Here is a 20,779-nt window from a genome sequence, read left to right as displayed (position 1 = left end):
GGGGGGGAATGCAAAATATGCTGCCATATGATTATATGCTTAATATAAAAACTCTGGAAGTTACATAAAATACTAGTAATAGTGATTTGTTTTGGAAAAGGGAATTGAATATATAGGAAAAAAATGAGTTAAGTCATCATCAACTCATTTTTGTTCATGTACCTCTTTTCCATTAAAGCACAGACAGGGCCTCCCTGGGCACAGGGGTTGAGTCTCAGTGCAATCAAACTCACCAGCCACTGCAGCCAGAGTTTGACGCCAGGCCAGGGAGCTGACCCATACGATGCGGCAGACCTCCTGTTTTGTCCACTGCTATTTAGCGGTGTATTTCAAGAGATCTGCCTGATCTGCTTCCTACTCTGTCTCTGGTGAATCCTCTCATCCCCTAACCTGTGGCTTACAGCGCAGTTCTTCTACACAATTGCAAATATCTTACAATAAGGGAATAATGCTTTAAATGCAAAGAAAAAAACTTAGGTAATACTATATGCACAACATGGAAATTTCCCTAAGGCATTAAGGAGTTTAGTGGGAAAAGTGCAGTATACATTGGAAATCTCATACACACACCTATACAATGTATATACAAAACAAGTGTGTAAATACACTGAACAGAAAGCTGAGGAATAAAAAGCCAAGGAAATAACAGGTTGCTACCCCAAGGGAAAAAACTAGAATGGCAGAGTAGGTGAATTCTCTAGGGTTTTTTTTTTTCCCCTTAGCACAGAGTGAAATCACATATTATCTGTATAAATAATTTTCATGTATAGCCACAATTTTTTAAAGATTTATTTACTTACGCATATAAGAATGGGATACAGGCCAAAGTGCAGGGGGGTAAGCAGATTCACCACAGACGGACTGTGGAGCAGAACAGGCAGTGACTGAGACACACTGTTGAGGGGAGCAGTGGGCAAGACAATGCTGTGCCATGTGGGTCAGCAACCTGGCCAGCTGGGAATCGAACTTGTGCTGCAGTGGTCTGTAACTTGATAGTGATCTTTAACCCCTGTGCACCAGGGAGCCCCCTGTATAGCCATTATTAAAAACATGTTCTAATCTGTCTTATATTTATGCCTCTTCTGGGTCAATCATAGAAAAGTACTTAGTACTTGGTCACAGAATCCCTTGCCAAAGGATCAAAAGTCCCTCAGATATAACACTTGCTATTCTAGTAGACTCCCATATTCTAAGCACTAAATCTGTTGTTTTTTTTTTAAAGATTTTTTTATTTAATTATGCATACAAGAAGTGGGATATAGGCCAGAGGGTGAGAGGATTCCCCAGTGACAGAGTGGGGAGCAGACAGGTGAATTTACTGAAATGCACAGCTCAGGGAAGTAGCAGGAGAGACAGGAGAGGTCTGCTATGCCATGTGGGTCAGCTGCCTCGCAAACTCAGGTCACAGCAGCTGGCAACAGCTTGATAGTGCAGAGACTCAACCCCTGCCCTACCACCAAGGCCCAACACTTAATCTGTTTATATACTTTTTACTTGCCCGCATGTCCTAGTATAGTGCCTTCCATTACCTGGAGTTCTTAGTATATGAATGGCTGCAAGGAAATGAAAGGAATGTCTTCATTTAAAACCACCTTTATCACTATTATTGGGATTCATACCAGTATTTCTTTGTCACCTGGCGGGTTCTAAACAACTCTTGGACTTGATGTGCTACTTCCTTTTCCCAAGTCAACACCATTACACCTGTAGTTTCTTTATCCAGCCGGTGGCACAGATGCAGGGGTTCTGCCTTGTGACCATGAAGGATCTTTGCCAGGGTAGGCAGCACATCACTGATGCAGAGCTGGACCCCAGGGCCACCTAAGAAGGGAAAAGTCAGAAGTATGAGCAGTCAGAAAAAGATCCCATCAAAGAACTGTACTTGTGGTTAAAAAAACTTTTTTCTTTTTTAAAAGATTAATTTATTTATGCATATAAGAACTGGGGTATAGGCCAGAGGTGCGGAAGGTGAGATGATTCAACAGAGACGGAAGAGCTGACCCACAGGGCACAGCAGACCTCTCCTGACATGCTCGCATTTTAATAAGATAGCTAAGTAACCATCTACATAAGCATTGCCCTAGAGCATATGGCTTTTCCCTCAGACATTTAAAATAACAAATCTATTTATGTACTTATAGTAAAACTGGCAATCAAAATGAGGAGGCCTGATAATTCACTTAATAAAGAAGGACTTGATAATTTGCCAAGTAAACTTTAGTGAGAAATACAAGACCATGAGGCCAGACTGAGGCATCACGTAAGAGATAACATGATGGACTCTGGAGTGAAACAGTCCTGGGTTCTACTCTACATTCCCTCTGAATTAATCATTTGACTTGTTTCAACTTCCATTTTTTTCATCTATAAAATTAATCTACAAGATAAATAACTCATGGGGAATGAGAAAGCAAGAAGCTATTGTAAAGATAATGAGAGAAAAAATACACAAAAGTACTTAGCAATATCTGACTTAATTGCTTGGCTTTCGGTATAATCCTCTCTGTGACTCCCCCCAAAGCATTCTTCTTCTTGCTAACATACACCCCCTCAGCAAAACCCTTCCATAAATGAATTTTCTGTATCACTCCTGACTCAATCTGCTTGTCTCTGAAAACTACATTCAACATTTATTTTACAACATTTGAGCATCCATTAAATTCTAGGGAACTGGGAGTTTTGTTAGGTATACACACACACAAACAAATACTACAGAGCTGTTAAAAGGAGGTAGTGTGCATACATACTTTTTTTCTTATGTTATTACCTAGCTCTCAGTTTTGACAGCAAAATAACCACACAGCCTTTGTATTTCTATACACCAATCCTTGTATAGGTCTGTAAATCACAGTACTGCGAGACATATGAAAGGTGAGGACTATACGTATCTGTGTTCTCCACAGTACCTTGTACAGGACAGTACTCCATAACTGAAGCTTAATTATTTTGAATGCAGGAGGCTTTGGAGAATACCACAAGTAATGTGTGCTTAACTCCAGCAGAAAGCAGCACGACAAGCACTCTTCCACCCACCCTCACCCCCACCCCCCCAGCGCCACCCCCGACCTAATACATACCATGCACAGGGAGACCATAGGGCTTATTGATGACCACAAGATCCTTGTCCTGGTGGACAATGTCTCGGCTCAGCGCCTTAGCAAGAACATTGGGGTGAACTCGCTGCAGTTGCTGTGTGAACCTCACTAGTTCACGCACTCTCCGCTGAACAGGGTTTGTGGGCACCTAAGGGAAAAGGAGTAGCGACAAATGCCTGATGAGAAAGAGGTGGGAAAGAACTTCAGTAAGTGAGAGCAATAACGTGAGTAGAGAAATGACTGTATCTTTGTATTAGACTCGAGTCTTCCCGAGTTGAGGGCGGGGATCCATGTCTGCTTGCCTAAGTATCCATGTAATGCTCATGACTGAGCTCTGCAGAAGTCAAAACCCAGCCCAGAGCTTACTGACCTCTCCCACCTTTTACTTAGCAGTTACTTGACAGCAGTTGACTTAAGTCAACAGACCCTTCCTACCTCACTCCCCTCCAGGGAAATCAAAGAGTGCGCAGCCTCTTGGGAGTTGTGGTCCTTCCGGACTCACCGACTCCTTCCTCGTCTTTTGCTCCTGTTTCTGGGCTCGGAGCCTCTCTGCTAATCGTTGGGCATCCAGGGGCCTAGAGGCAGCAGTGGCGGTACAAAATGGCTTTGACACGAGAGCGAAGAGACTCCCGGAACGCTGCCCAGTACCCCGAACCCAGAGGCTCGGAACGCTACAGATGGGCGCCGCCATCTTGCGAAGGAGGGCGGGGCGCACAGCCACGTGCACCAGGGTGCTGCGAAGGAGGCGGGAGTGGGCGTGTTCTTCTGTCACGTGGGGGGCGGGCTCTGGGTCGAGTCACGTGGGGGCAGTGCGCGCGATGTGCGGCTGCGCCGGCCGGTAGCTGCAGCTGGAGCGGTGGCGTTTGGTGGAGACGCGGTGAGTGTGTCGCGAAGCCGGGACGGGGCTGGGTGATGCCGGTGTTTCCAAGCTTTGAGGTTGACAGATCCCCAGGATTTCCGTTCTCGAAGACGACTGCCCTGGGAAACCGTTTCTCCCTTTGGGAGAAGATCCCACTCGAAAACATCTCCCCGCCCCCGCGCCCCCTTAGAAGCGATGCCCCGTAAACGCTCGCCTCGCAGCCTTCGTAGGCGCTACCTCGTCCCGGGAATCACATCCCGGGCGTGAGGTCAGTCCCGGAGGAACGCTTCGCAGCCCCTTATATTTCTTCACATCACGACCTTTGGAGATGCCCGGATCTCGGAATCCCCTCCACTTATCTCTCAACTCCCAACCTCTTTGTTTCGCGTTGTAACCTGTCCTCTACCAGGGATGATGTGCAGCCCTTCCGTCATCCAGCCCCCCGATCCTGTACTTCCTACCTGGGGAACATCTTGGGTTTCTTCTGTCCTTCCTCCAGAATTCATTTCTTGGCATCTTCTCTCCCCAACTCTTCCTTACTTCCCAAGGAAAGACTGAAAGTACGTAGCATGGTGTTTCCTTTTGCCCCTCTGCTTCCTTCATTTTACGGTCTATAGTTTGCAAACGCTCCAAACCCTCTCTCCCTCTCAGAAGGTACAGCGTTGAGACGCCGGTCCCTAAACTGCGAGCGAGAACCCCTGATTCTAAGGGAGGCTAGGAAGATAAACATCTGGTTGGGGCGGTGATGTTAAGAATACTGTGGGACATACCTACCATGTGCAAGACAACTGGTAATGATGAGTTCTGAAAATGAATAGATCTGGATGGACGGTAGAGGCAATCATTTTTGAAAGACTGCTTAGAATAACGGCTGCTCGAGGAATTGGAGTAGGCAGTGCAATTAGGTTTGTGTCCTCCCCCTCCAAAAGTGATTGGCAGAAGGGAGCCATATTGAACGTGAAATAAAGTTGAACAGGTAAGTGGAGCTAACTAGCCTATTGAAAACTTTAAGTTGAAGAAGTATTTGAACTCGAGTGATAAATGGTAGGAGTCTTTGAAGCTTCCTGAGGAGGAGAGTTTCCTTGACAGCGGACTTCTGGAAATGATGTGGCAATTGAATGCCGGACAAATTGAAAAGGAGAGGGCTATACAGGGGAGTCAGCTAGGATGCTGCAGTTTGGGTGATCACTGATGAGGTTATTATGTCTGGTTCTGTTGTCTTTTTTCCTTACACTGTAGTATACTTTGAGTTTGAATTGACTTTGATTTGTACAAGTCAGGCTGTATGATGAGCAGCTGCTCTTGAACAGTGAGTCCTCTAAGGACCTGTGGTTTTTTTTAAATTCCACATTTGACACAGTAATCTGACATATATTCAATAGAGGTTGAAGTGCATCGTAGACATGTGATAAATTTTCTTATTTCTATCAGTTTTTGACCTCGACAATGGAGGTAGAGTAATAACGTATTTGTACGGTGTGGGAAAGACAACTTGTATATGTTTCTGTAATGAGGCTGGTGCAAAGAATTCCTAGGAGTTTGAGAAATGACTCCCCTCTCTCCTCTTTTTCCCCTCTGCAAATTTACTATCAAAACATAGCTTGATAGAGGTTGAGAAATTCCACCTTAAAAGAATTACTACCTTTTGCTCGTATGCTCCTGACCCAGATTCTAATTTCACCAGTCAAGTAGTTGCATATCACATGTTACTTAGGTATATGAAGCCTTCCTTTTCAAGGACACTGGAATTTTACACCAGGACTTAAAATTTGTATTGTTACCCTAGTTCCAAGCTTATTTTGGGTATGGGCTTTGATGATTTTGTGTGAGGACTACAAAAACCTGTTTCTGCCTTACCCTGTCCACAATGACATTCAAGAAGTGACACCTATTCTGACCAGACTTCACCCTGTGTGGCAGGAAATAAAATGAAGAAGCAACTCAGATGTCATTGCTAGTGATAATATGCTCGTGCTCTTAGCCTTCAGGTTAAGCCGAGATAGACTATGGTGCCCAAGAATAAAAAACACAGGTCTTTTTTTTTTTTTTCCTGGAAAGGTTCTTCTAAGTTTTTCTTGTTGAAGCTTTATAAGAGAAGTTTGAGAAATTCAGTTTTTGTTTGTTTGCTTGGTATCACAGTACAGTGTGGGTACAGAAGTTAATGTTTCCCCTATGAGTGTAGGCACTTGGTGACTTAAGATTTAGTTTCTGAGCATACAACAGTTTATTCAAATACAATGTTTGCATTTTGTTTTCAATGCTATGTTGCCTTTTCCCCCATCAGCATCCAGTTGATCCTATTATAGGCTGTTCATTTTTCCATGTTTACACAACACTCGTATCTCTTGTCTTGACTATTTTCTGAGTACAGAAAAGAAAATTCGGTTGGGGAGGTCTCCACTCTTATAGGGTACTAACATTGCTTATTTACACAAATTTTGATATAGTATTATACTTGCCCCCAAAATAACCATAGAAAGAAGAGCTTGATAATTACTTTTTAAAGGAAAGTTCCTAATTCAGGAGCACAGATCTATTCAAGGATTGACTTGGATAATTAGGAACTTGAATATAAACATGACAAATTTAAGGTTAACTAGTAGCATAGTTAAGTTCTGTCTTCTCAAACATTGCTTTGCTAGTTGCAGACTAACCAGCAAATCAGTTTCCCTAAAGAGCAGGTGGTACTTGAACACTTTTTTATGGTTTTAAAAAGATTCAAAGAAGCAATTAGAGGAGCTCTCTGGAAGTGCCCTAGAAAGGCCATTTGTTGGGAGCCCAGAGATCTAGGGACTAGTTCCAGTTCAGCTGCTTGTGAACTTGAGCAAATAATTTAGGCTTTTTTTTTAAAAGACCAACGGGTCTTTTAAAGGGTCTTTTAAAAGACCCTTAAGCTTCTGTTCTTTGAAGATCTTTCCATGGACACTTAAGCTCTTACCAGTTTGTTTCAGACTTATGGTGACTACATTTAGCATTTGCACCGAGAAACAGCATTCTGACCTTGTCCCCAATATTTAACCTCATGCCGCTGAACTAACTACTCAATGAACTAACTACTTCATTGAGTGATGCCTAAATGTATGTTACGATTTCCAGGGAGACTACAGATAAAAAAAATCCCAGAAAATTAGTATATGAACATTGCCGTTAGGTCTTTATTTTATACCAGCATTTTAAGGAAATTCCATTATATTGATGCCCTCATACTTTATTCAAGTTTGGAAGTAATGATCAAGACTGGTCTAGCTTAAACCAGTACTTTCCCAACTTTTTTCATATCATGTGAAAGTAGTTTTATCATTGAGGAGGACAAGCAGTGCCCCGAAGAAGACAGGAGCCTAGAGTTGTGGCTCTAGGCTCCCATACCACAGGCAGAGGGGAACCTTATAGAATGACCGTTGGGAAGGTCATCACTACACATTCAGGGCATCTGCCCCAAACACAGCCCACCAGGAGGAACTGTCTTATGAATTCTTTTTGCTGACTCTGCCTCTAATTTGTTTCTCCCTTATAGTCTTTATGTGCTTGACTAGCCTATATTTAAAAGCCATACTTGTCCTTACAGTATGACCTTTCTGAAAGTTAACTGATAAATAGATGGGGAATGCTTCTGTCTTGATGATTTGACCTCATTAAATGATGGGCAATCTTGCTCTTCCTGTTTAGAGAAGATAGAAGATTTCTTTAAATAGCTTATTTTATACAAGTAAAACAGAAAATGTGAAAATTGCAGAAACAATGTGAGAAAGTCATTATAGTTCTGTTTGCCAGATACTACTAATATTATCTTTTTTCTCTGCCTTTTTTTTGGCATGCAGTTTTTTTTATTGTAAATTTCAAGCATATACGTAATAAGTTAGAGAAAATACTCTGATAGTCTCACCCAGTTCTCCAAGGAGCCAATAGGCCAGTACAAGGCAGACCTGTTCTACACCCGACCCTTACCTCCCAGATAATTTTGAATTAAATCCCAACATATCTCCATCTGTAAACACCTCGCTATGTATCTGTAAAAGATAAGGACTTGTTTCTAACGCTACCATAATATCATTATCACAAAAAAGGCCTTCATGCCACCAAGCAGCCAATTGAGTGCACACATTTTCCTTTCCTCTCATTTTACTTAAACAGAGGATTTGTTTGCATTAAGAGACAAAAGGTCCGTGTGTAATGCACATAACCTTTAATTAGAAGAATAAAGCCAGTGGGCACTACAAGGAGAAATGTGCCTTGAGGATGCTTAAAGGTCATTGGCCAAAAGCTTGCACTTTGGAGTCAGTCAACCTGGCTTCAGATCTCTCCAGCCTGTTCCTGGCAGTAACCTTGTGCATGTTACTTAACCTCCCTCACTTTGGTTTCCTTATCCTGCCAATGTGGATAGCATTTAAGACTGTAGTGAGGAACAAATGCATTAGTTCAAGTTAAAGCACTCTTGTACAGCCTAGCACATAGTTACTGCCCAATAAATACTCGCTAAGCCCAGCACATAGTATAGCACCAGCTGCATACATTTGCTGAATATATTAAAGCAAGAGCCTGGAGCTGGGAAATTTAAACAAATATGGTCACATCGATGTTTCACTTCAAAGTTTGGACTTCAAGTTTCTCACCCAAAAAAGGGTGAGTCGTGAACAACTCAGTGATCTCTAAAACACTAACCTTTGCAGAAGAAAGTGAGGCCACTTGGTATTTTAGAGTGTGAGTTTGAAAACTGGGGTTTGCAGCAAACTTTTGTCATTTACAAGCATTTAACCTCCTAAGCTTCAGTTATTGCATTATAAATGTGGTGGGATTAATAATATCTTCTTAATAAGATTGTTGTGATGAGCAAGGAGCTAAATATAGGTGGTGTCAAGCATGCAGTATTCAAATTATTAGTAGCATTTCATGATTGTAAGATCAGGTAAGAATGTTACATTTGAGCTTTTTTCAAACAGTAGAGAGCTGTGTGTTTTATTTGCATTTATATAATCAAGGTACTTTATGGAATAAGGAATATTTCCATGCACGGGGGAGCATGGAAACCATGTTTCCAGAACATGAATAATGGAAAATTGAAGGTCTGTTCTGCCATGTGGTTGGAAGAAAGCCAGAGGATATCAGGATCCATAGAGAAATTCAAGAAGGTATTTGCAGCAGGTAGTTTTTTAAGTTGAATAGACCTAATTTTTTGCCTTTTGGGAGAAAATTTGAACAATAGGGTAAAGATGTTGATTGTTGTTTGTGTGTGTAGTGTTTGCTGTAATGATAGTTACACAATGAAAATAGCCTCTCCTAGCTGTCACAAGGCAGCTACACTGGTGTTAATTGATTTAGAAAATCAAATCCATGCCAAGTTTACTGACCCCCTCGAAGTAGTCAGCCTTTCCTCAGCTTGTATAATGAGCTATCTTTAATCTCTGAGCCACCTTTAAAGCTGCAGACCACTCCTCCAGAAATGTTGATCCATTAAACACTAAAGTAGGGCCCAGGAGTCAATTTCCCTCCCTCCTTCCTGCCAGATAAGCACCCAAGAGCCCTGGGCTAAAAGTTCTTTTTTTTATGGCTATACCAGATAAAAGGTAAGGTTACTAAAAAATGTGGAGAGAAATTTTTTTAATTTTAGGTTGCGCCATTTTCCTTTTAATTTTTATACCAAAGTAATTCATGTATATAAAATACTCAATTAGTCTTAAAACCTTAAGTCTAAAGTCCTTATTTGTCTGCAAAAGTAACATTTCTATCCCCCACTGAAATGACATTGGCATTTCTGAAAAACAACAGTTTGAAATTTTACGGTACACACAATATTCATAGGAATTTTCACAGGAATTTCTCTTTTCCCATTTGTTCCATTTAAAAAACAGAATAGTTTTTTATAGGCCTTGCTTGCTGCATCAAGACAACTAATTGGTTGTTTTGTTTATTTTAATTTTTCATTTTTAATGAGTGTTTGAATGAAGTAACCTTGCATCATAACATTAGTAAGTTGTGCATTATTACAAATCAACATCTGTATGTGTATATATATATATATATATGTTAAAGTCACCATTACAATTCTAGTTCTGTTCTTTACCATATAATTAGCTCCTTTTACTTGATTTACCCCCTCCCCCAACCTTCTGGTAATCATTCATTTCGTTTTGTAGTCTAAAAATTCATTCTTGTTTTACTTCATTGTTTCGTTTCTCTGTGTACCAGTATAAATGAAACCTTATGGTATTTGTCTTCCTCTGTGAGATTTACTTCATTAAGCATAATAACCTTTAGTTACATCCATCTTGAAAAGGGAATGGTTTCACCTGCTTTTTAAGAGTTGAGTAGTATTCCATTGTGTATAATATCACATCTTTATCCAGTCATCTATTAGTGGGCACTTAGGTTGTTTCCAGCTTTTGTTGTTGTGAATGATGCTGCAGTGAACTTGGGGTGCATAGAACTTTTCAAATTAATGTTGTGTTTGGGGTGTTTTAGTTGGAAATGCTTTCGCTGTTGCACAATAAATTTCTTTCTTGCAAGTCGATTTATGGTCAACATCTTGTTGGGAGTGACCAAGTGCGGAGATTTACTGAGGGACTGGATAAGGGCAGTCATAAATTAGGCCTTGCATCCAAGGGTGATAAGGCCTTAATAAACTGGGCTCTGCATCCAGTTAACTGGGCCTTGCATCCGGATGGGACTAGAAGAAGGTGATAACGAACTGGGCCTTATACCAAGGGACATAGTGATGAGTCACCCTTTTGGAATTTGACTTTAGACTCTACATAAGAGACCCTTTCCCCCATAGGGTTAGCAGTAGCTGCGGACCCTGTCTCAGCTGCTGTCCGGGAACAATAAACTCTGCTTGCTAAGCCTTTCTGCTTCCCACTTTCCTTTCTTGGGCCAGTCACAAAAGTTGGGACAAAATAAATTGGTGCTGAAACCCGGGACAGCTGAGTAGAGCCGTCTTCTGAACCTCTTCTGTGGCCTGATGTGCTTCTTTTCTCCTGTCTTTCCTACTCTTTGAAATTGTGTGGATGTGTGAATGAATAAACAGCTCTTTCACAGGGCTTGAATGGGATTGCTTCCTTAGCCTTGAGACCCAAATGGGTTAGTGGAGTCTTGGCCAGTAGCTCTAGGCTTGGCCAACCAAGCGCAGGGCTTATACACGTGCTTCTATGCCAAAGGACTCTTTGGATTCCATGAGGAGTCAGGCGGGAACAGTCAATTTGAATGCACCCTGATCCCTAAGGCCTCCTGGCCTCCCTCTGTTACAATCTTTCTGTTGATCTTGGCGTTTTCCTCCTCTTGGTATCACCTCTGTGGTGCCAAAAATATCACGTGATTACATCGCAGGAACGAAGTTGGGGTAAGTCACCCCGATTTTGGCTCAAGAACACCCTTGACTCCCCTTCTGTTTTTTTTTTTCTCCTTTCTCTCAGTGTGGTCCCTCCTAGGGCGCAGTCGTCCCTCATAGGGCATTTTTGGTCCCTCCCAGGGCACTTTTCATCCCTCCCAGGGCGTTTTTTGGTCCCTCCCAGGGCATTTCTTTGTCCCTCCCAGGGCATTTTTGGTCCCTCTCAAGGCATTGTTTGTCCCTCCCAGGGCATTTTTGGTCCCTCCCGGGGCATAGCTTGTTGAATTTGTCCCTTCTAGGACACACTTGGCTCTTAAGCCATTTTTTTTCCTTCTCTCTTCTCTCTACACCTAATGGGTAACCCTTCAGCAAAGGCAGGTAACTTAAACCCCCTCCATTGCATCCTCCGTCATTGGGATACTTTGGGTTTCAAACAAGATGGCCTAAAAAAGAATAAACTTGTTCGTTTCTGTAATGTGATATGGCCCCGGTACAAATTAGATAATGATCACTGGTGGCCGGAAGGAGGTGCACTTGATTACTCAGTTCTTAAAAATCTAGAAAGGTTGTTATATAGCACAGGCAGACACTCTGAGGCCCCTTATCTTCAGGTTTTCTTTTATATCGGTTCCCGTCCTTCATTTCTTAAGCTTTGCAGTCCCTCCTATATACTAGTGGCAAAAACAGGCACTCCCAGTCACCCCGTCCCCCAGCATCCAAAACCAATTCCTCACTCTCCTATGGATGAGGAAGAAGACTGTCCTTTCCTTTCTGCTCCAGTACCTGATTTAACCCCATCATATCCTACTCAGACAAGAAGGGCCCAAAAATCCCCAGTTACAGGAGATAATAACAACAAAGAAGATAGTGGTGAACGGCCTGACACCCCATATGGGAAGGATGGCCCTCGCTTGGGATTCCCCAGGACCGAAAGGCACAATCAGGGTCTATTCGCCTTTTCCACTTTCAGAGCTCTCAAACATAGAAAAACAGCTCGGCTCTTTTCTAGATGACCCTATACGATACACACAGGAGTTCACCTTCCTTCATCAATCCTTTGATCTGATGTGGCAGGACATTAATATCATCTTAGTGGCCACCCTCCCTTCAGAGGTCAGAGTGCAGATTTTTCAGGCAGCCAAAGAACATGCAGATCGCCAAAATGCCCTGAATCCAGATCATCCGACAGGAGGTAAGGCTGTCCCAGATCAGGACCCAAACTGGGAATACCAAAGAGATGGTCCAGGTAGACTTAAGAAAAACATATACATCACCTGTCTAATAGCAGGCCTTAACACACGACTCAAAAAACCGTGAATTATGACAAACTCAAGGAAATTTCTCAGGGAGCTGATGAACACCCAGCGGCCTTCCTAGGTCGCCTTACCCACTGCCTACAAAAATACACCCGCCTTGATCCCAAACAACCAGTGGGCCAAGCCATGTTGGCATCCCACTTTATCACACAACCTTACCCAGACATCAGGAGAAAAATTGTCAAGGCAGAAATGGGACCTCAAACCCCCATCACAGAGTTACTAGACACAGCGTATAAGGCTTTCAATACCTGGGATGAGTCAAGGGCTCAGCAGCAGGTCACTCTGGTGATGGCTACGGTCAGGGCCTCTCAAAGCCAAAGAAAATTCCACAGAGGGGCGTGCTTTAGATGTGGTGATACCAGCCACTGGGCTGATCGTTGCCCCCACCAACTTAACCGCCCTGTCCTCGGTGTGGCCAACTGGGACATTGGAAAACTCAGTGCCCCAAACATGCCCTACTTATAGAAAACTCTCAGGCAAATCTGGGGGGTGGCAGAAGTCTTCCCATTTGGCCCTCCTTAAAAGCTTTAGAAACAATGGCTGAACTGCAGGAGGCCCCCTTACATTACTGTACTCAGGAGGTAGAGCTGGCCCAGCTACCCCGGCCTGACCTCAGGTTCTCTCCTCTGGAGGATGAACGGTGCCAGTATGTAGATGGCTCCGTCTGCGGAGACCCGCCTCAAGCTGCAAATGCTGTCACCACAATAGACAAAGTCATAGAGGCAAGGTCCCTGGCAAGAGGAACGCAAATCAGCAGGATGAATTAATTGTCTTAACGGGCTTTTCAGCTGTCTGAGGGCAAATGGGCCAACATCATCACAGGTTCAAAATATGCCTATTCCATCACCCACCACCATGATCAAATCTGGAAGAATTGGGGTTTCCTGACCACTAAAGTTACCCTAATTATTAATGCCCCACTTATTCACCAGTTAAAGGCCCTCCAGTTGCCACAATCAGTTGCTATTATTCACTCTTCTGGCCATGGTCACGGACATGCCCGATGGGCACAGGGAAATGATATGACAGACCAAACAGCCAGGAAAGCAGCCCTTACTACAGGCTCAACGACCCCTAAGGTCCTCCTCATGCTTCCGGGCACAGATAAAAACACTCCGCTACACCCCGGGGGAGGAGAAGGAGGAGGAAGAGGCATATAAACAGGCAGGTTTTGAGGAAAAGGAGGGAGGAGTAGAGGCTTTTCCCACGGTCAAGGAAGCCTCAGCCACAGTATGCCATCACCTGTTAACAAACATTTTTCCTTGATTTGGCCTCCCACGACCTTTATAATCAGATAAATGGGCCTGCCTTTATCTCTAATATCACTCAACAAATGACTAAGGACTTCAGCACCATATGGAGACTACATGTCCCTTATAGACCTCTATTTTCCTCTGGCAAAATAGGACACATAAATGGGATTTTTAAAGAAACAACTTACTAGCCTGACCCTGGAACTTCATACAGATTGGGTATGCAACCTTCCAGTGGCACTAAGGATCTATACAGCCCCCTGGAAGGGCACGGCTCTGTCCCCCTTTGCATTAATGTATGGGAGACCATTCCTGCAATCTCCCGTTCCTATGAATCTGGGACCCCTTGACTCGCTGCTTCCTCTCCCACAGCTCTGGCACGGACTGCTTAGAGAACATGCTGATCAGACAACAAGGCCACACAAGGCGGGGGCAGGGGCTTCCAGGTAGGGGAGGTAGCACATGTCAAATCACTACACCCAGAACCACTTAAACCAAAATGGACTGGACCACATGTAGTGGTCCTATCCACACCATTAGCTGTCACAGTGGCAGGAAGATCAGAGTGGATTCATAACTCTCGAGTTTCTCCTACAGGGCCACCTCATGCATGGTCAGTAACGTCCACCGGACCTGCAACACTTCGTTTCTCCAGACACGTATCATCTCTGGATGCAGCTCCTCTGATTAGCTGGACTACATTGGCCTATCTTTGCTCCCCCATAGAAGAAACAGACCCATCCTGTAAAGCTAGCTCAGGGCAGGTGGAACAAAATGTGGCAAAGCTATGTGAGTTGGCCAAGAACATTAAAAAATCCAGTGCTAGAAGAGACACTTTCTGGGGATGGCTAAACAGCTTTTCCCTCTGTGGTTAGTCCCTTTACTAGGCCCCTTGATATCAGTCATAGCTTTCTTTACTATAGCCCCATGCATGGTCTGTTTTTTAATGGCACGGGTGCAGGCTCTAACCAAGGTCACAGTAAATCAGCTACTGTTACACCCCACGGTCCCCTATATTCCTTTGCAGGAAGTCCACGACTGTCCCTAAGTCACATAGGAAGTAGCCATGGAGAAACCACATCCCTTTTCCTAATAACTAAAGAAAAAGCGGGGAATGTTGGGAGTGACCAAGTGCAGAGATTTACTGAGGGACTGGATAAAGGCAGTAATAAATTAGGCCTTGCATCCAAAAGTGATAAGGCTGTAATAAACTGGGCTTTGCATCCAATTAACTGGGCCTTGCATCCGGGATGGGACTAGAAGAAGGTGATAACGAACTGGGCCTTACATCAAGGGACATAGCGATGAGTCACCTTTTTGGAATCTGAGTTTAGAATCTACGTAAGAGACCCTTCCCCAGGGACCCTTCCCCAGATCTGCAGCTGGTAGTAGCTTCGGACCCTACTCTAGGGACTCCATCTCAGCTGCTGTCCAGGAGCAATAAACTCTGCTTGCTCAGCCTTTCTGCCTCCCGCCTTCCTTTCTTGCGGCCAGTCACAGAAGTTGGGACAAAACACATCTAACATTTGAGTAGTTCAGTCGACAAATATTTTAATGCCTACAGTATACCAGGCACTGTTGTAGTCTCTTGGGATACATTGTTAACTAAACAAAGATCCTTATCTAACAGAAGCTTACATTCTAGTGGAAGGAAGAAGATGGCAAATAGTAAACACAATTGGTATATTTATTATATTAATGGTAAATATAATTAGTATGTTAGTGGATGGTATGAGCTGTGAAATAAAAATTAGAATAGTTCCAGCCATGAGTGAGGAGTTTGCAGTAGGTGGTCAGGGTAGCAGCACTGGGAAGATATGGTTTGAGCAAAGGCTTAGAAATTTATGCAGATACAAGGGTTGGCAGAGCAGGAGTGGGTAGGTAGAGTGACCAGGCCAGGCAGAAGGAACAACTGATACAAAGAAAGACCCCAAAGCCAGAGTGTACCAGGCCTGTTTGAGGAACATTCAAGAGGTCCTTGAGTCCAGCAGGGGAGGAAGGGAGTTCCTCCTCTTCCAGGAAAGGATTTCACTTTGGTTTTTTCAAAAAATTTATAAGCCAAAGTAAATGAATAATTAGGCAAAGAATTTTCATCCGACAGATGTTCTACAGAGAGGAATCTGTAAATATCCAGACCCGTGTCTTTTTTTTTTTAATTTTATTTATTTATGCATACAAGAACTGGGGTACAGGCCAGAGGTTCATGGGGTGAAAGGATTCACCAGAGACAGAATGGAACAGACAGATTGACCTGAAATACACTTCTGAGGGGAACAGCTTGTGGGACAGCCCCATGTGGGTCAGCTACCTGTCCAGGGATCAAACTTGTGCTGCAGTGGCTGCGGAGAGATTCATAGCACTGCACTTTGATCTGTTGTGCCACCAGGGAGGGTGGGCCCCCCAGACTCATGTCTTAACTTGAATTAAATAAGTCCAAAGTAACAAAAATTTCTTAAATTCATTTTATAAGGCAACTAAACTAACAAAAAAGAATCTTTTTATGACTAGTAAACTGATGTTGGACCATATGCTTATTAAAACCTAGCGCTCAGTAAAAACTAAAAGTTTTACCATAGGTCTCCAAGTTGGAAGGCTTTATTTAATAGCAAAGGATGGCAGATGGCACTTGTCTTTGCGAGAGGCAGGGACAGAGTGACGATTGGACAGAGCCAGGGAGACTGGCCTTCAGAACAGTGTTGGTTACCTTACTTCTTTCAGAATCAGTAGCTCCAAATTCTCTTAACATTTTTATTTGGTGGTTTACCTTTTCTGTTGTTTGATGCAGTGAAATTTTCCATGTGTTCATATTTCCCGCCTTAAATTAGGCACACTGCTTTCATAAGATCCTCATCAGTGACTAATAGATTAGAATATTGCCAAAATTTTGTGCTTATCAGATGTACCATGTTGGTATATATTAATGATATATACACTCACACACCAATATTGATGACATATATTATAATGATACTGATATTTTTAGTATCATCTTTGTTTCAGATGCACAGTACTCTTTGGCCCCAGTTTATCAGACTATTATCCTTTTATAGTTTCTTAAAATTCTGTTGCATCCATTTCTTCCTCACTTTGTCATGGCTGTTTCTTATTTGAGTCCTATCTGAATTTTGTTCATTATTTCTAGGTTAGTTTCTCACAAAATTGAAGCTGAGTTAAGATCACCAGAAAAAAAAAACTCAGAAGAATGGGTCTTTAACTGTTTGAAGCAGAATGTTCTATTTCTCATTTAAAAAAGGAAAAGGGGACACATTCATACAACGGCAGCTTGGACAGACAGTTGACAGATTTCAACAGACCTTTTCTCTCCTTCCTTTAAGACCTGCATGTAAATCATGGCCAGAATTAGTAATACCCTCTTTTTCTTTAAAAGGAAACACCTCACCTTTTTAGGCTTCTAGTTCCATTGCCATGTGAGAAAGTCAGAGTCTAGCATTTAGCAGACATTTAACAGCTGCTGAATGTTAAAATTAAAAGAGAAATTGAATGCACTCCAAGCAAGCTTAGTCTTAAATCCCTCTTTATGGGATATTCTGATAACTGAGTTTCAAACATAATTAAGAACCTGCGGTAGGTGTTTAATGAGCTGTTTTTTATCCGTTACATCTGCTTTTAAAGTATTATGCTCTTGAACATGAACTCAAAAGTTTAGTGAATAAATTGGGCTTGAATGTTTTATTTTCCCTTTCATAGCCACCAATAGTCACAAAACAGAACTACATGTATCTTTCTTATCTTCTGCCTTTGCAACTAGCTGAGTTTGGATTGCATGGCCGTCACATGGGACCTCTGAGATGCCTCATCTGGCATTGCCAGTGAATGCACTGTGTCACCGATAGCATTCAGCTACACGGGGGTTTAAATCAGAACGTTTCCCAAGTTCTGCGTTGTCAAAATAAAATGTTATTTAAATTGTCAAACTTAGTGCTCTTTAATCAGAAATCTTCAAGAAAGTGAAAAGGGGGCGAAAATAGGTGGACTATTTTTATCAGACATTTTAGTTTTTATTATGACAGGAAAGTCTTCCCTCAAGACTTTAAAATTTCAACACATAGAGAGAACTATAATGATGACATCCTCCGGGATCAGCCCAACTTGGATGAATCTGCATTTATACCCACCTTATTGTGTGTACTCTGCTGATGTAAAGGGTAAGCAGTTAGGGTATCCCCATTGGTACTCTGTCTTAATAGGAATTTAGTTTTTAAGGTCTTACTGGACCCTCAAATCTTGCTCTTGAAACCTGATTTAATTTCCTCTTTAATAAAGTCTGTCATTTGTGATGAGATGATGTGATCATACTTCTTGGATACACGGAAGTATTTTTATTAAATGTTTTTAAAGTCTTGCCTTAGCAACATGTGTCATTGTTTTCAGGATATACCTTCTCAGAAGCTTCAAAGGAGGGAAAGCAGTGACAAAGAAGGAAGTTATTCTTTGCACGGTAAACTCAACTTCCGTCACCACCTTCTAATTCAAATCAGGTTTCAATTTGGATGTTCCCTTATTCCTTCTTGAAACAGTTTCATTCCCTATATATGCTGTATGACTTTGATTTTATCATTAAAATAGCTGATATAAACAGCATGTGAACCCTTGAGCCTAGAATTACCAGAGTGGCTTACCAGGACTTGTGTTAAAAGGCTTTTTCAGAATTGGGAGTTATACCTCTCAATCCTTAAAGTATTTCAGAAACCCTACCTCGGATGAGGTCATTTAGACATTGTTCGGGTAGAAGTCATTGTTGGGTGGTAAAATGCCAGGAACAGGTGTATCAGTCTGGCATTTTATTAGTGACTACCTGCAAGCAAATTTTCAGGAAATGAGTATGATACAGATCTAATTGGCAGAGGTAGAGTGCGCCCAGTACATGTAATTTAGGGATAACTTAATCAAAGGTGGAGGAAATACTTCAAGACTAGGGTACACAGAAAAATCAGGCCCTGACACATCTAGCTATTAGTCATGTATACAGTTCCACCCCAGTAAGTGTATTAGGAGGAAGAAAATGGAAAATCTGTCTTTTACACTGATAGAAAAGGCTGCAGCCTGCATTAATAGAAATGAATTTATCAACTGCCTGAGTAAAATAGTTTGTATAATTGTTAACTGCTGACAGATTCTTGAGTACTCCTTTGTAGCACCTTATCCTGAGTATCTTTCCTCCTCCCTCCCCCAAACACCCCCAGTTGCTAAAAACCAGATGCGTTGGAATTAGTCCAGAATCCACAATTAGAAGAATGTGTTTTCTTCCGAGTTGGAGGCTGACTATCTTTTTCCCTCAAGAAATGAAGATAGCCCTTTTCTATGTTTATGCCAGAGCAATAAACCAGTTCTCATTTCAGTCACTGTTTTATTTTTTTAATTGGGACCGAAGGGGTGGAGCTTGCTATAAACTACAGCTTATCTTTTAAAAAAGCAAGAAACGTGTCATTTGTAGATCTTTTATTCCCAGGCAAAAATGTCATTGTTAGAACTTTTCTCTAAATTTATTCCATCCACCCATATACCACAGCGTGTTGTTCTGAGTTCTTTCTGACTTGTCAGTTGTTTGAGCTGAAGACTACACCCTGGGAGCTCAGGGAGTAAGTAACACATAGCTCAGCTGGAGGGAGGCAGGCTGGGAGTCCTCACTTTGCTCTTAAAAGGAAAGAAGAGCCGGGTTTTGCTGTCTTTGCTGATTCCAAGATGCTGTGAAAGCAAAACTGCTGGGATTCTGTGCTGCTCTCAAATCCAGAGTACTCTACTTTGTACAGACTTAATTTATTCCATGTCTCTTAATGGATTTTTCCCAGAACACTTGCCTCGGCTTTTCCCCCATTGAAATCCAACAGATAGCATCTTTCTGTTTTCTGCCAAACTGACCGGTTTCAAAATATACATGTCCTGTTTTATGGAAAGAATTAAGCCTTTAAAATTTTGTTGATGGGGTTGCTGTTGCTTTTCTCAGCATTTACCTAGTATCTTGATTTTTATTTTGCTAAACTCTGCTGGCCTTGAAATTTTCAGTGGCTTAGCAGTAATTGGAGTAATGAAGACCGTGCCACAGGGAACTACCTTTGTTTTCCTGTGGCAGAAAAGCATTTTCCACCTCCACTGTTCATAATGAGTCTCACTAAAATGAAACTCAAAGATCAGTTACCTAAAGAAAATAGCATGTGAGCTAGTAAATAAATACATATTAGGCTTCTCTGTAAACTTTCTGTTAGCTTGGAAGCTCTTGATTGAACATCGTTTAGGGTAAATGCTAACATGGATTTTTTTTTTCTCCCTGAAACATTACTCTGAAAAGAACAAAAAACTGTGCTTAAATGCCACTGTGATGTGGTATATGTGAGATTATATCATATGAGACATCTCTTAGACTGAAGAGATACTACCCCACTTTTTTTGTTTGTTTTTTTGCTTTAAAAAAAAAAAAAACAGGATCAAGTGAACTACTCTCATCCAGTTCTTAAATTAGAGGACTGGAAACATTCCAGTAACAGCTTACCAGGAATTATTGGCCATATTTAATTCCCTTGTAGTGGATGGAATGGACCTTCAAAGCAGATGATTGATACTGAAGGGGGAAAAAAAAACAGAAAGCTTAGTATTTAAGTACAGACATTAAGAATTGATCATTTGTCAGATATTGAATACAGCAAAAGTGATCTTGCCTGTTTACCAGGAAAGAGTGCTAAGACTGACGCATGCTTCTGAGCAGCACTTAGAGATGCGAGCTGCTACATCACCCCATGGCCCTTGTCACCAGAGAAGGCTGTTGGGTTCAGCTGCTGAGTTCACCTAACTTTCCTAGATTGCACCAGCAGAGTGCCTGGGTTTATAGCCACTAGTAAGCATCACCCCAGAATTATTACCAGTAAGTCTGCTTCCTAGCACTGCAAGTTTTTTAAAAAAGGCTGAGAAGGCCCTCCCTG

General features: G+C 42.2%; 2 protein-coding genes across 3 annotated transcripts in view; one reads left to right on the top strand and one right to left on the bottom strand.

Annotated features, from left to right (window-relative positions):
- The window catches only part of RPUSD4 (RNA pseudouridylate synthase domain containing 4), a 10,226-nt gene extending 6,405 nt beyond the window's left edge, over window positions 1–3,821 (bottom strand). The window contains exons 1-3 of the mRNA XM_004688777.2: window positions 3,598–3,821; window positions 3,078–3,243; window positions 1,620–1,821 (exon numbers count right to left, since the gene is read on the bottom strand). Of these exons, the coding sequence (XP_004688834.1) occupies window positions 1,620–1,821; window positions 3,078–3,243; window positions 3,598–3,786 (557 nt within the window). The 5' untranslated portion in view covers window positions 3,787–3,821. The remainder of the gene's footprint in view (window positions 1–1,619; window positions 1,822–3,077; window positions 3,244–3,597) is intronic.
- A 117-nt stretch (window positions 3,822–3,938) lies between these two features.
- FAM118B (family with sequence similarity 118, member B) overlaps window positions 3,939–20,779 on the top strand; it is a 35,809-nt gene continuing 18,968 nt past the window's right edge. For both annotated transcript variants that reach the window (XM_012729711.1, XM_012729710.1), the window contains exon 1: window positions 3,939–3,972. The gene's annotated coding sequence lies outside the window, so the exon portion shown is untranslated. The remainder of the gene's footprint in view (window positions 3,973–20,779) is intronic.

The sequence above is a fragment of the Condylura cristata genome, unplaced genomic scaffold, assembly GCF_000260355.1.
Source record: "Condylura cristata isolate star-nosed mole 26May11 unplaced genomic scaffold, ConCri1.0 scaffold00025, whole genome shotgun sequence".
Classification (NCBI taxonomy): Eukaryota; Metazoa; Chordata; class Mammalia; order Eulipotyphla; family Talpidae; genus Condylura; species Condylura cristata.
Note: the sequence above shows the minus strand (reverse complement) of the source record. Positions and strands in the feature narration are given on the sequence as shown.